General features: G+C 67.6%; 1 protein-coding gene across 1 annotated transcript in view; it reads left to right on the top strand.

Annotated features, from left to right (window-relative positions):
• Window positions 1–234: 234 nt before the first annotated feature.
• The window catches only part of PNPLA7 (patatin like domain 7, lysophospholipase), a 30,281-nt gene continuing 15,713 nt past the window's right edge, over window positions 235–14,802 (top strand). The window contains exons 1-17 of the mRNA XM_081103102.1: window positions 235–930; window positions 2,784–2,815; window positions 3,886–3,960; window positions 4,065–4,152; window positions 4,472–4,551; window positions 4,990–5,081; window positions 5,158–5,298; window positions 5,777–5,936; window positions 6,325–6,405; window positions 7,763–7,891; window positions 8,197–8,277; window positions 8,968–9,094; window positions 9,754–9,894; window positions 11,548–11,639; window positions 12,236–12,382; window positions 13,159–13,236; window positions 13,799–14,004. Coding sequence (XP_080959228.1) covers window positions 651–930; window positions 2,784–2,815; window positions 3,886–3,960; window positions 4,065–4,152; window positions 4,472–4,551; window positions 4,990–5,081; window positions 5,158–5,298; window positions 5,777–5,936; window positions 6,325–6,405; window positions 7,763–7,891; window positions 8,197–8,277; window positions 8,968–9,094; window positions 9,754–9,894; window positions 11,548–11,639; window positions 12,236–12,382; window positions 13,159–13,236; window positions 13,799–14,004 — 2,030 coding nt within the window. The 5' untranslated portion in view covers window positions 235–650. The remainder of the gene's footprint in view (window positions 931–2,783; window positions 2,816–3,885; window positions 3,961–4,064; window positions 4,153–4,471; window positions 4,552–4,989; window positions 5,082–5,157; window positions 5,299–5,776; window positions 5,937–6,324; window positions 6,406–7,762; window positions 7,892–8,196; window positions 8,278–8,967; window positions 9,095–9,753; window positions 9,895–11,547; window positions 11,640–12,235; window positions 12,383–13,158; window positions 13,237–13,798; window positions 14,005–14,802) is intronic.

Raw genomic sequence — 14,802 nt, forward strand, 5'->3', positions numbered from 1 at the left:
TCGCCGCCGGGCACACAGGAAGCCAAGCGACCAGAGACCCGCGGTCCCCGCCTCACCCTCGGTTTGCCCCAGGGGCGCGGCGCCTCCACGTGACATGCCCCCACCCCGCCGAGCCGCGCGGGACCCCGTGATCGGGTCACACCGGGCCGCCAGGGGGTGAAGGGCGGAGACCGCCCGCGGGGCCGCTACCCCCACCCTCCGTTCCCAATGACCACAGGCCAAACGCGCGCCGAGGAAGCCACGGCCTTTAATGGGCGCCGGGGACGGAGGCGCCGGGGGTGGGGGGCACGGCGGGCTAGCGCGGGAAGTTCTTGGGGTACAGCTGGAAGAGCTTGCCCTCCTGCGTGGGCTCGAAGCCGTACTTCTCCAGGCGCTCGGGGTCGAAGGTGCCGGCCCTGAAGTCCTCCTCGATGGCGGGCGCCACCGCCTCGCGGAAGAGCCGCTCGGCCGTCAGGGGCGTGTCGGTGCCCGCGGGCGCGCGGTAGTTGACGTAGGGCTTGAGCTTGAAGCCGGCCAGGTCGGGCACCACCAGCTCGGGCACCTGCTCCCGGACGAGCACGAACTTGCCGCCGCGGGCGAGGTGGCCGGTGCCCTTGGCGCCGCGGCTCTTGTAGAAGGTGCGCGGGCCCCGCTTGCTCGTCCACTTGCTCATGCGGTCGGCCCCGCGGACCACGCAGCGCGCCGCCGCGCCCAGGAGCCCCATGCCGCCGCCGCCGCCGCCCTCGTGCGCCCCGGGCCCTCCGCGGCGCGCTTCCGGCGCTAGAAGCGGCTTCCGGCGCCCGCCCCCCGCGCCGCAGCAAGAGCCGCTCCGATTGGCTGCGCCGCGCCCAATGCGCAGCCGCGGCCCTGCGAGGGGGCGGGACCGGAGGGCGCCCGGCCAATGCGCGGGGAGAGCCGGCGTCGGTGCGCGGCGGCGAGAGCGCGGGCTCGGTGAGTGGCCGCCGCGCGCCCCGAGCGGCGACCGGCGTCCGGCCCGCGGGGAGGGGCGGCCGCTGCTCCCCACCCGCGCCGGGCGCACTCGGCCGCTGGCCGCTGCGGGGAGCCGCAGCCGCTCCCCTCGGGCCGGACGCCGGCCGTGCCCCCACCGGCGCCCCCAGCTCCTGCCCCGTAACCGTGTTGCTGCTCTAACACCAGCGTCCTAACCGCGTCGCCCCTCACACCCCAGGAACCGTGAAGCCCCCTACCGACGCCCCTCTTAACACCCATGTCCCTGTAACACCGACGCCCCCTACCCGTGGCCCCTGAACCCCGAAGCCACGGTAACACCGACACCCCCTAACCTGACGCCCTTGTCACACTGACGCCCCCTTACCCCGACCCCCGCAAACCCCCAACTGACGTCTCCCTAACCCTGGTGCCCTCGCAACCCCAATGGCCCCCCTAAATGTCACGCCTGTTAATACTCCTGTTCCCTAACCTCCACAGCCAGCTCAGACACCCCCTAACTTGCCATTCCCACTAATCCTGACACCCTAACGCTGGACACCCCTAACCCGGTATCCCCCCAACCTCGATCCGGGCTCTGCAGGCTCCCAACCCTGATGCCAGGGCCCTCGGCCCTGCACCGGCTCCCTCCCTTCTGGCCCCAGAGCAGTGGCAGCAGGTGCTGGCGGGTGTGGGGAGGCCTGGTCAGGGCAGTAGCCGGCCACAGGGGGCGTCCAGGTCTGCTGGCCCTGGGGGACTCCGACGGGTTTCCCGCGGGGTGGGGAGGGCACAGGACATTGGACCCCGGGAGCAAAGGCACCTGACCCCACGCCTGCCGGCTCCCTGACCTCTGGGTGGGATTTTGGAAGAGAGAGACCCTCCCTTGCTCCCACTTTCCCGCGGGGCCTGGGAGCTGCAGGGCGAAGACCCCAGACCTGGCCAGGGGAGCGAGGCTGGCCCCCTGGACCCAACACACCCCCTTGAGGGCTCAGGCACACGGGGCCGGCGGGGGGAGAGGTCCCCAAGCCCGGGCCTCTGGGGAGGGTGCCCTCCGGCCTCTGCCCAGCGCCAGCTTGGAACTGCCGCCGGCTGGGCAGGCATGGGGCCAGCTGCTCGCTGCCCTGCTGACTGGGCAGGGCTGGGGGAGGGTGTGTGTGGGGGGGGCCTGGGCTGCAGTTCCAGGTGCCCGCGGCCTCGTGGGGGCTGTTGAGGGCAAGGGGCGCGGCGTGGTGCTTCGGAAAAGGCAGCCCCTCTTCGGGGAGACGTCTCCTTCCCCGTCTGGGCCTTCCTGTCAGTGAAAACAGGCTTGTTTGTTTACCTTAGCTTGTGTGTGTCTGTTGTTGGCGTCCCCGAGGGTATTTCCCGTGGATTGTTAGAGAGTAGAAGCGAGAGGGGGAGCGGGGAGGAGCCCGCGACCCAGGTACATGCCCTTGATCGGCTCGAACCCGGGACCCTTGGGTCTGCAGGCTGGCACTCTACCCACTGAGCCAAACTGGCTAGGGCTGAAAACATAATTTCAAAAAACCCTTTTAAATATGTTTTTAACGATTTTAGGGAGAGGAAGGGGGGGAGAGAGAAACATGGGCCGGCTCTCTCCAGCTCTCCCGCGGCTGGCACTTGAGTGGGACCGAGCCTGCCACGGGCATGTGCCCACACCGGGATCGAGCTGGTGACCTTTGGTGCACAGGGCCGTGTGCCAGCCACCTGGGCCCTCGGGCCAGGGCTGAAAACCTAGCTTCACGCGGAAGGGAGCCCAGGGCAAGGCGGGAGGCTCGCTCTCCTACGCGGCTGAGTTGGTGGGACACTCGTCCTCGTGGGAACGTCTCTCGTTTTCACCTGGACCTTCGCTTCCCTTTCAGCCATGGAGCAGGAGGAGCACGCCGGCCCGCAGGTAGGGAGCTCGCGTTTCCTGGGTCGGGGGCTTTGTGGACCGTGGGTGGGGGTGAGGGGTGGGGGGTCCGCGCAGCCTCTGGCCAGCTCCCTGGGGCCTGCGGAGCCAGGCGGTGGCCCTGCGTCTCCCTCCCCTGGGTCGTTCCCGGCCTCAGCGTCACCGTGAGGCATTGGCGGGACCTCGGGACTGCACGTGGGCTCTGGACAATCCTGAGCTTGGCGTGAGGGGTGTGGCCGTGGGTCTGAGCACCCCGTCTGGGCCAGGAGGTGCAGAGGTCGAGTTTCCGGGACGCTTCCTGTGGCCCGGGCGCAGCGCTCTGCTCGGTGTGTCCGGCGGGCCCGGCCGTGCCCGTGGCTTCCTGGCTCCGGTGCCAGCTCTGGGGGGCCAGGCAGGAGCTGGTGCAGAGCTCGAAAGGACGGACAGGCGCCATCCTGCTTCTCTGCCCAGGGAGCGGCCTGCGGACAGGGAGGGGCGGGGCCGAGCCGGCTTGTGTGCTGGTCCCCTTTTCCTCCTCACCTTCTCAGGGGGGCGGCATCCTCCGCCCCTGCCTCTGCCGCTCCCTAGGGCTCACTCCCCCCTCACCCCCCCCCGGATTTCTGCAGGCAGCTTAGCTCTTCCCCAGGGGCAGCATGGGGGGGCGGGGGGCAGGCTGGCAGCCTTCTCTGAGCTTCTCTAAGCCCAGGTGAAGTTCCCGGCACCACTGGCGCTTGGGCTCCTGAGTGCCCGGGGACCAGCAGCTCAAGGTCCTGGCAGTGACCAGAGGGCGCTGAGGGGTGGCCTCTGCACCCCCACGGCCAGCGGGCCTTTCCCTCTGGACTCGCAGCCTGAGAGCGTAGGATTCAGATGCGTTAATGGCGCGGGGAGCGTTTGCCATCAGCACAGCCGGGCTGCCGGCCCCGCCCTGCAGGCCCGAGGGCGGCCGTGGACACAGGTCTCGCTCCTGAGAGGGGCCCAGCCCTCAGCGTCCGGAAGTCCGCTGCCTCCCTGGGTCCCCTCCCCGACCCTGAGCGCGGTCTCTGCCCTGGAACCCGGGCCTGCCCTGCCTTCCTGACCTCCGCGCTCTCCCCCAGGCTGGCGTCTGCCTGGGCACCGCCCTGCAGTCCTGGTGGCTGCTGGTGATGGAGCAGCGGCCGCAGTCTACCATGGTAACCAGCGCCCCGGCCCTCCTGCCCCTGGGCCCCGTGCTCTGCCTGTGGTCGGGTGGGTCGGGCCTCAGCCTTGCTGACGAGCGCTATCTGCCCTCTCCCAGCTAACGGGGATGGCGATCGGAGCCCTCCTGGCCCTGGCCCTTGTGGGCATCGCTGTCCTTCTTGTGCGCAGGAGGCTTAACCAGCAACGTGAGTCTGTGGCTACCGACTCCGGCTCTGGGAGGGACGGGGATGGTCCTGTGACTTGCCCCGTGTTCTGAGCTCTTGGGAGGGGCCATCAGGCCCCTCCCCTGCCCCCGCGGCTTTGGTTGGAGACCCCTGGCTGTGCAGGCAGCCCTGAGCCCGTGGGCCCCACAGGGTCTGCATCTGTCCACACTTTCTCCAGTCCCGTCCAGGCCGCCTTCCGTCTCTGGGTCCCCTCGGTGGGTGTGTCAGCCTGGGCGCTCGCTGCCCTTCCTCCCAGCACTGAGGGGGGAGGGGCTCAGGCGGCCACTCTGCTCCCTTGCAGGACAGGTGCAGCCCACCCCCCAGTACAGGTTCCGGAAGAGAGACAAAGTGATGTTCTACGGCCGGAAGATCATGAGGAAGGTAGCCTGGCAGGGCCCACACCCACCGCGCAGCTGAGACCCTGGGCCTGACACCTCCTGGGGAGGGAGAGCTGAGGGACAGCCAGGGGCCAGGACGGGCCCTTGTTGCCCGGGGCAGCCCCGTTGGCCTGACCCTGGGGAAGGGGAAGGGCTTTCCAGCCCCGGGCGATGGTGCAGAGCCGGGCTGGAGGGAGGCGGCAGGGGAGGCTCCAGAGGCTGTGGGAGGAGGTGGCCATGCCTCCTCTGGGGGAGGGGTCAGGCGCTCTGTGGGCAGCACTGGCCTGTGGGGGTCACTGTCCAGAGCATCGAGGTTGGTCCCACGTCCTGGCTGGCTGAGGGCAGGAGCTGCGGGCTGGGACTGACCCCCAGGCCGAGACCTGGGTCTGGCCTGTCTCGGGTTGTGACGTGGCCCCTCCCCCCCCGCCCGTTCACTCTGCAGGTGACCACGCTCCCCCACACGCTTGTGGGCAGCACGGCCGCCCCCCGGCAGCGGGTGAGGAAGAGGACCAAGGTGCTGTCCTTGGCCAAGAGGTACTGGGGCTCTCCCAGGGGCCCCTGCTGAGCTCCCGGCTGCGGGCTCTGCTCAGGGCGCGTCTCTGCTTTGTAGGATCCTGCGTTTCAAGAAGGAGTACCCGACCCTGCAGCCCAAGGAGCCGCCGCCCTCCCTGCTAGAGGCCGACCTCACGGAGTTCGACGTGAAGAACTCGCACCTGCCCCTGGAGGTCCTGTACATGCTGAAGAACGTCCGGTGAGGAGCTGTGCGTGCGGGGCCTGTTCCGTGGTCCCGAGGGTCAGCGGAGCCTCCCTCCTGCCGCCTCTGCCTGGCGGTTGGAGGCGCCTCCTTACCCGTCTTGCTGTTGTGTTTACGTGCGTGCCAGACTCTCACCTGCCGCAGGGCACTCTGAGCGAGTGTGGGAGTCGCAAGTCCGGGTCCCCCCGCCTCTCCCTGACCTTCCCTCCTCTTCTAGCCCCTTCCCTGGCCCGGAGGTGCCCCTCACCTGGCCTTGGCGGTGGGTGTGGCTCACGTTCAGAGTCCCGGAGCCACGGAGCTTGGAGCTGAAAACAGCTGGGGGCGTTTCCGTCCCGATGGGGACTCCAGGCTGCAGCCCTGGGGGAGCCGGGTCTCTGGGTCCGGCAGGGGAGGGCGGGAGGCTGGCCGGGCCCCATCAGCCTCTTCCCAGGCCGTCCCCCCTTCCCAAAGGCGCATGTGCCCTTCGGTCTCGCAGGGTCCTGGGCCACTTTGAGAAGCCGCTGTTCCTGGAACTCTGCAAGCACATGGTCTTCATGCAGCTGCTGGAAGGGGAGCACGTGTTCCGGCCGGGGGAGCCGGACACCAGCATCTACGTGGTGCAGGACGGGCGGCTGGAGGTCTGCATCCAGGACGCGGTGAGAGCCCGGGCGCGAGGGCGGGGCCTCGGTGGGCGCGAGGGCCGGGGAGGGCGCCTGCTGTGTGCTTCCTGGAGGTCTGCCCTCTTAACGTTTTCTTAAGTTTTTCCCTTGAAAACTTAGTGCAAACTCTTAAGTTTTAGGACTTTGAGGAAAAAGGCACACGTAGATCCTGTCCTTGGGTGTGGACGGCCCTGTGGGTGGACGGCGGTCACGCGGGCGGTTTAGCTGTTCTCACGCTTCCCGTCGTCTGCTTTCGAGTGCATTGCTCTGGTCCCGCAAGTCTGCCCGGGTGTGGCCCCTGCCACTCAGACGGGCTGTGGAGGCCGGCTTGCCCAGCTGGCCGAGCCCCCGCCAGTGGACCCCTCTGCTCTGCTCCCACACGCAGGACGGCTCCGAGGTGGCGGTCAAAGAGGTGCTGGCCGGGGACAGTGTCCACAGTCTGCTCAGCATCCTGGATGTCATCACCGTGAGTGCCCCGCCTGCTCCCCGAGCCGATAGCCAGGGCCTCCGCCCAGGACAGTGGGCCACAGATGGCGGGGCCCCGGGGACCGTGCGTCTCCGCAGAGCTGGTTGCTCACGGCCGTGGGGTGTCTCTTAAACAACTGTGTTGGGACTGGGTCACCCCCACACGTGGTCCAAGACCCAAAAGGCCCGCAGCGTCACGGGTGGAAATGTCCCCTGCGCCCCAGGGGGACTCATCTGGCACCTCCTGGTCACTGTCACCGGGTGGCCTTGTATGGGCGTCAATTCGTGTGCTTGAGTCCAGTCTGTAGGACAGTCCTCCTGGGTCCCAGGGGCACCCCGCTCAACGGAGGCTGAGCCCCTCACGCTCCTGCCCCAGCTGGTGAGCCGTCTGAGAGGTGGTTTTGCTGGTCTAGTTGGTGACGGCACAGCATCGCCTGTTACCTTGGGGTTTCTAAGCGTTTATCATGGAACGTTCCAACATTCGGCAGCCAGGAGGCAGGCAGGCAGGCAGGGATGAGTGTGTGTGCCGGGCGCCAGCTGCGGCTCTGCCCCTTGCCTCCCCCGCCCTCGAAAGTTTCCTTCTGAGTCGAGTCCACGCCGTAACCCAGACCTTCCCGCACGTTAGCCACGCTCGTCAGTGCGCATGCCTGTGTCACACGACAGGTACACTGATTTCAGCCTCTCCTCGGAAGTGGCACCTCCTTTGTTAACCCTGACCTGGACGTTTCCCCCTTGTGTTTTAGAGAGAGTGGGAGGGAGGGCGGGAGGGCGGTGGAGGGAGAGAGACACCGATGCTTGCCTCCCACCCATGTCCTACCAGGGCCAGGGCGGGGACCAGGCAGGTGCAATGCGTATGCGGGTCCACGGCTGGTGGAGAGCCAGCGAGAGAAACACCGGCTCCTAAAGCCCGTGCGAATGCCCACAGCAGCTTCCTGCGTGACTGTCCTGCCCTGGGAGCAGCGGTCCGAGAACCGCCCCGTTCTGGGCAGTTAGCCGTCCTGAGAGCGTGACGCATCCCAGTGTGTCGTCCCAGGGACAGGAGCCAGGCCTCACGTGCACAGAAGAGAGCTGGCTGGTTGCAGGGACAGTGGTGGGAGGAGAGGTGACGGGACTTAGCTGGGCAGAGCGGGCGGGCCACCAAAGGGGACCCTCTTCCGCGAACATCAAGCCGGGCCGTGCGGCAGGAGCCTCCTGACCAGCGCCTTCTTGGCGCACGGGCGAGGCTCCGTGGGGGCCGCTGGCTCCAGGCGCCTTGCGGGAGGTCCTCGGCTGGTGCCTGGTGCGCCTGTTGCAGCAGGGACTTGAAAGCCGGGTGCGAACCCCAGGCTGGGGGAGCCCCGATGTGCCTGTCGTTGCAGGGCCACACCGCGCCCTATAAGACCGTGTCTGCCCGCGCCGCTGCCCCGTCCACCGTGCTCAGGCTCCCCGCCGTGGCCTTCCAGGGCGTGTTTGAGAAGTACCCGGAGACCCTGGTCAGGGTGGTGCAGGTGGGTGCTCCCCGGGCGCGCGGGCTCCAGTCCGTGCAGGCAGGGGGAGGTGTGCTCCACAGTCAGAGCCCACACCTGTGCCTCCGAGGGGCTCTCAGACCTGCTCGAGCCCCAGAGCTTCCTGAGTCTTAAGTTCCTGTTAGAAGCGGTTTTAGTGGATAGGAAACTCACAAAGATGACGCAGAGAGCTCACGCCCTGTGCTGACATCTTAGGCGACCATGGAGACTGTCAAAATGGGGGGTGGTTTCTGGCCCGCGAGGCCCCGGCGGGCTCGCGGCTCATGGCGTGCGGCCCTGTTGCCCAGATCATCATGGTGCGGCTGCAGCGGGTCACCTTCCTGGCTCTGCACAACTACCTGGGCCTGACCACGGAGCTCTTCAACCCCGTGAGTGGCGGGGGGGGGGCGGGGGGGGGAGAGCGGGGGTTGGGGTGGGGGGGCAGCCGCGGGGCCGGGCTGGGAGGAGCGCTCCTCTCCAGGCCGGGCTGGTCTCTCCGGGCCGCACTACCTGTCTGCCGGTGGCCTGTGTACCCTGCACTCCATGAGGAGTCCCGGGTCTGAGCCCGGCTCCTGTCACCTGGCGCATCCAAGGGATGGCCGTCATGGAGGCTGTCTCCTCCTTCCCCGGGCGCCCTTGACCCTCTTCCTGTGGGCCGGCCGGCGGTGAGCTGGTGGCTGGGAGGTGGGCTACGCCAGCTCCCACCCCGAGTCCTCGGGAAGTAGATGGGACCCGCATGACCCGCTCTGTCCCCAAGCCTGGGGGCCGCCTAGCCCTGCGAGCCCGGGGCCCGGTCTGAGCCCAGCACCCCGCACAGGGCCTCTCCCGCCACGCCCTCTCCAGGGCTGCGCGGTCTCAGGCCAAGCCTTCCTGCTCCCACGCTATTTTCATCTGATGAAGAGTTACGGTTTCTGGCCATTTTGATCCTTTTTTATGCTGGGTCTCTGTCGCCTGGAGTGAGCCAGCTCTCCTTTTACGGAACTGGTTTCAAGTCCCCCCAACCGGCTGCCTCACTCCGAGGGTGCACGCTGACCGGGCGCCCAGACGCTCAGGGCAGCCCCTTCTTGCTCACGTCCCAGGAGAGCCAGGCCATTCCCCTGGTGTCTGTAGCCAGCGTGGCTGCTGGAAAGGCCAAGAGGCAGATGAGCTGTGGACCCGAGGAGCGACCGGAGCGGCCCCTGCGACCCCAGGAGCCCTGCGACCCAGGTACTAGCCCGGCACAGACTCCACCTGGTCCTGGCCTCCTCCCCACACTGGCCCTCGGCCACCGCTGTCTCCCCGTCTCTGCTGGGGTCTGGCCCGGGGAGAACGTGTTGAGGGGTAGGCTCTGCGCTCTGAGCCCCAACCATGGTCATCCGAGATCTCAGGAGGGGCTGAGATTTGGGGAGAGAAACCGACCGTGGAGGCTCCTCGGCCAGGGGTCCCCTCCAGGCGACGCACTGGACTTGATAGGCACGTGGCTGACGGTGCGTGCGGTGCAGTGCAGCCTGTTGCTGGGGTCCCTCCTGCGGGCAGTGTGACCCACGCGCCCGAGGACGGTGGGGCACTGCCGCTCGCAGGGCTGGCACCTGTGCCCGGGGCCGTCGCCGAGGGATGGCTCTGAGGAAAGGGCACCGTGGCTTCCTCTGGGCAGGAATTGGCCCTCACGGGGCCCAGCCAGCAGCCAGGGGCCGGCCAGTTCAGGAAGCCCCTGGGTCGGGCAGAGCAGGGCCTGGGCCCAAGGCTGTTCCTGGTGCATCAGTCACCTGGGCAGGTGGGCACAGGCGGTGGGCTGGGCAGGTGCAGAGGACGTGGCCTGCGAGGCCCCGAGACGGCGGCATGTGCTGCTGTGGGGACGGAGGCCCGCCTCACCACGCCCTCCGCAGACCACGGGGGCGGCCGGGCAGCCGCCGGCGGGCCGCTGCTGAAGAGGAGCCTCTCCTTCCCGCTGCCCTCCGTCCACGAGGAGATCGCGGACGACCTCGGCCAGGCCCAGGCGGGCGACCAGGCCGCTGCGGCCCCCCCAGGTGAGGACAGGCCACACGCACACGGGCTCCCTCCAGCACCCCTAGCCTTGAAGGTTACACACTGTGGTCGTGGCACCTACATCTACACGCAGCCCAGGCGGGCGGCCTGGGATGGGCGCATGTCTACCACGGGGCGTGGGGTCGGTTTGTTTTTAAAATAGACGTTGGTGTCCTAGTACCTTGGCTTACTAGTTCTTTACATTATGCTTTTACTGATTTCAGAGAGGAAGGGAGAGAGAGAGAGAGAGAAACATCACCGATTAGAGAGAGTCATGGATATCATGGATTGGCTGCCTCCTGCACGCCCCACACTGGGGATCGGGCCTGTAACCTGGGCATGTCCCCTGACTGGGAATCGAACCCTGACCTGGTTCATAGGTCGACACTCTAACCATTTAGCCACACCAGTTGGAGCAAAATATGATACGTACTTCACATTGTAGCACAGTGGTTCTCAGCCTTCTGGCCCTTTAAATACAGTTCTTCATGTTGTGACCCAACCATACAATTATTTTCGTTGCTACTTCATAACTGTCACGTTGCTACTGTTATGAATCATCATGTAAATATCTGAGATGCAGGACGGTCTCAGGCGACACCTGTGAAAGGGTCGTTCGGCCGCCAAAGGGGTCGCCACGACCCACAGGTTGAGAACCGCTGCCGTAGTAGAATAATGTAAGTACTGGAGATACATGGTATCCCAGGATGAGAAAAGTAGTTATAAGCTGTTGCTTTTTATTTCTATTACTTGTTTTTTGTTAATCCTCGCCCGAGGGTTTTCCAGTGATTTCTAGAGAGAGAGGAAGGGAGGAGGAGAGACAGAGAGACAAGCGTCGGTGAGAGACATGTTGGCTGGTGGCCAGGGGTCGAGCCTGCCGCCGCGGTGCGTGCCCCGGATGGAACAAGCCGGGACCCTTCCGTCCTCCGGCCGCTGCGCTACCTGAGCCACCGGCTGGGGCGTAAACTGTTACTTTAAACGTTTTGGAATCTTAGTCACATAAGCCAGTAGCTGTACAGACTTATTTCCTATGAGACACAACCTGGAAGACACTCGTGGGAACTGGCCGTGCGGTTCCTGGTGAGAGTCCGTCTGTTGTTTTCCCTTCGAGTGCAGGCTGTTCCCGAGCCGAGCCGTGGAGGGCGGTGCGCCCCCCCCCCCCGGGCTTTCCCGCGTGTCCCCACGCACAGCCCTCGCGCTCCGTCTGCTTCCTCGGAGCCCTCAGCCCCCTGACGGCCTCGCCTCCGTGTGCCCCGAGCCTCGGCTGCATCTGGGGGCGGGCGCGGCTGGACCCGCTGCAGGGCGCCTGTCCCCACCTGAGGAGGAGGCTTTCAGTGCGGACAGGACTGTGGGCGCCACCTGGTCCGCAGCACCCCGCCTGCCGCTCCTCCCCTCGGGGCCTCTTCCGGGAGCCCACTGCCTTCCCCAAGCCTGACACGCGACACGGACTCTGCGTCTGTGGGGGACGCCCGGCTCGTGCTGGTGGCCGGAGGCAGGCCCAGCGGCTGAACTGGGAGTGTCCTGGCCGAGATGGGCTAATGCCGCTCGCTGCCCCTGTGAAAGGCTCGCCAGCACCGGGGCCTCACTCGGGAACAGGCTCCCCACGGTCCGCAGGCCCTGGCTGCCAGCACGACCCTGAGTCTCCCTGTCTGCAGGTGCCCCCTCGGACCTGCGCATGGCCTGTGACCGCGCCAGGGTGCCCCTGCGGGCCGAGGAGCGCCCCGGGAGCGGGAGCGCGGCCAGCAAGGTAGCGGTGCCCTCCACGCTCTCCCTCCCCACACCGGCGACCCCCTTCCCTGCCCCCTCCCTCTGACCCCACCACGACCCCCCTTCCCTGCCCCCTCCCTCTGACCCCACCGCGACCCCCGCCCCCTCCCTCTGACCCCACCACGACCCCCCTCCCTCTGACCCCACCACGACCCCCCTTCCCTGCCCCCTCCCTCTGACCCCACCACGACCCCCTTCCCTGCCCCCTCCCTCTGACCCCACCACGACCCCCTTCCCTGCCCCCTCCCTCTGACCCCACCACGACCCCCCTTCCCTGCCCCCTCTCTCTGACCCCACCACGACCCCCCTTCCCTGCCCCCTCCCTCTGACCCCACCACGACCCCCCTTCCCTGCCCCCTCCCTCTGACCCCACCACGACCCCCCTTCCCTGCCCCCTCCCTCTGACCCCACCACAACCCCCCGCCCCCTCCCTCTGACCCCACCACGACCCCCCTCCCTCTGACCTCACCGCGACCCCCCGCCCCCTCCCTCTGACCCCACCGTGACCCCCCCTCCCTCTGACCCCACCATGACCCCCCTCCCTGCCCCCGCTGACCGCTGTCCGTGCCTCTCAAGTCCAAGAAGAGCGTGCTGGTGGCAGAGACGCCCTCCGCCGTCTTCCAGTACTCGGACTGCGACCTGGACGAGACCGTTGCCAGCACCAAGACGGACGCCATCTTCCGTGCCGCCAAGAAGGACCTGCTGACCCTGATGAAGCTGGATGTAGGTGCCCCCCCACCCCCCCACCTGACTCCCACAGACCGGGCGCTGCCCCGTCCACGGCGCCAGGACCCGCCGTGCTGTCCGAGCCGCGTCGACGCCCTGTAGCCTGCTGCCCGGCTCAGAGCCGCGTCCTCACGGCTTCACAGGGAATCTCCTCCGCCTTGTCGCCGGCGGCTCCTGCCACGCCCTCCCGAGGCTTCGCGCAGAGGGAGTAACGGAATGACGTGCGCAGGGTCCCAGGAAGGGCCGGCACAGGAATGACGTGCGCAGGGTCCCAGGAAGGGCCGGCACAGGAGTGACGTGCGCAGGGTCCCAGGAAGGGCCGGCACAGGAGTGACGTGCGCAGGGTCCCAGGAAGGGCCGGCACAGGAGTGACGTGCGCAGGGTCCCAGGAAGGGCCGGCACAGGAATGACGTGCGCAGGGTCCCAGGAAGGGCTGGCACAGGAGTGACGTGCGCAGGGTTCCAGGAAGGGCCGGCACAGACATCTTCTCGGCCAGGGCTGCAGGCCGGCCTCCCACTGCCCCCCCGCGGCCCCTCTGGGCTCTGTGCGCACTGGGTCCACAGCAGCGGGCGTTGGACACGTTGCACGAGACACCGGCTCGAGTCCCCTGTCCCTCAGGTCACCAAGGTTTCCGCTGCACGTCTGGCGCTCTGCGGGCCACACTGATGTCTGCTGGGCGCCATCACACGGCGCCAGGTGGCAGGGTGCCAGGGCGGCCTCCGCTCGCACTGGCTGCTCCGAGCTCCCTGTGCTGACTCCGTTTCTGTTCCTAGGACCCTTCGCTGTTGGACGGCCGCGTGACGTTCCTGCACGTCCCGGGGGGCACGGTGGTGTCCAAGCAGGGAGACCAGGTGAGCAGGAAGCCTGGCTTCGAGGGGGCGCTCACGGTGCCTGCGCTGTGGGAGCCCTCGGGACACGGGCGAGTCCCTCATCCCTGTCCCAGAGGGCTCTCCCAGGCTTGTCCTCTCGGGCTAGGCACGTGCCCACCATCCCACTACTCCCACCCCTCCCTTCGCTTTTGTCCCCCTAGGAGGAAAGAAGGGCTTTCCCCGTCCTCACAGGAGGCAGGCGCTGGCTTGCCTCCCACACTCCGGGTCTGGGTCACCTGTGGGAAGCCCTCTCCAGGGCCTCTGCGCCCTCGGCCTGACCCCCAGCTGCCCACTGGCCTGTGCCCACACGGCCTGTGCCCACACTGGCCAAGTCCATTTTGGTCTCTGGCCCTTCCTGCCCAGACCACAGGGACGAGGTCCGGGGGGCAGGGTGAGCAGGTTCGGAGAGAGGCCTCGTGCGGACAGATAAGGTGGGGTTGGCACAAGCATGGTTTCCCTTGTCAAGGTCGGACCTGGGATGCCTGTGATGGGGGCGGGCGGGCGCCTTGTCGGGCCGCGCTGACCGCCTGGCCTGGCCTGGCAGGACGTGAACGTGGTCTTCGTGGTCTCGGGGCTGCTCCACGTGTACCAGCGGAAGATCGACAGTGAGGAGGACAGCTGCCTGTTCGTGACACGGCCCGGGGAGATGGTGGGCCAGCTGGCCGTGCTCACGGGCGAGCCCCTCATCTTCACCATCAGGGCCAACAGGGACTGCAGCTTCCTGTCCATCTCCAAGGCGCACTTCTACGAGTGAGTCCCCCCCGGGCCCATGCCCACGTGCGCCCTAGGCCCTGCCCTGGAGCCGAGGCAAACCCACTGGGCGCCCTGGTCGACACACCAGCCCCTCCAGGCCCCGACGTGGGAGCAGCCGCTGGGGCACGTGGCCTGGTCCTGTGTGTCCTCCCATGTGTGTGTCCATGTTGAGTGTGTGTGTGCTCACTGCGTGAGTCCCTGATGCGGCAGCTCCCTCCCTGCAGCCGTGCCCACCTGCTGTCCCCAGGGTCCTTGTCCCCTCAGACTTCAAGCACCAAATCCCGTCTCCCCAGCCTCGCTCCTGCGTCCCAGCTTGAGTGCCGGCGGGTGCTGGGCGTCCCCTGGCGGTGCAGGGGCTTCCACGCGGCCTCGGCAGAGCCCAGGTCCCCAGTTTGCTCGGCTCCTGCTTTTGTGATTGTCACTCCATCCGCCCACGGCTCGGGCTGTGTCCTGAGCCTCCCTGTCCAGCCAGTGCAGCCGTGAGCTGTGTGCTCCCCCACAGTGCAGTGGGCCTGCTTCTGCCCTCAGCAGCCTGTGACACGGGCAGCCGGGAGGCAGGTGGACCATGTGCCCACGGAGCCTCTGGGTGCCCTGCCCCCCCCATCTTTGTGGCACATCGTGGGGCGGGGCCCTGCAGCCGCAGCCGATGGGCCTCGTGGTGTCTGTGCTCCAGGGACCTCCCTGGGAGGGTGGCCGCTGGGAGGGGCTTCACAGGCTCCCCCGAGGCTGCCGGCGGCTGGGCGCAAGGGCGGATGGGCAGGTGGAGGCTGTGCTCTGCGCTCCTCAGTGGGAGTC

This window comes from Myotis nattereri, assembly GCF_964212035.1.
Source record: "Myotis nattereri genome assembly, chromosome: 12".
Lineage (NCBI taxonomy): Eukaryota > Metazoa > Chordata > Mammalia > Chiroptera > Vespertilionidae > Myotis > Myotis nattereri.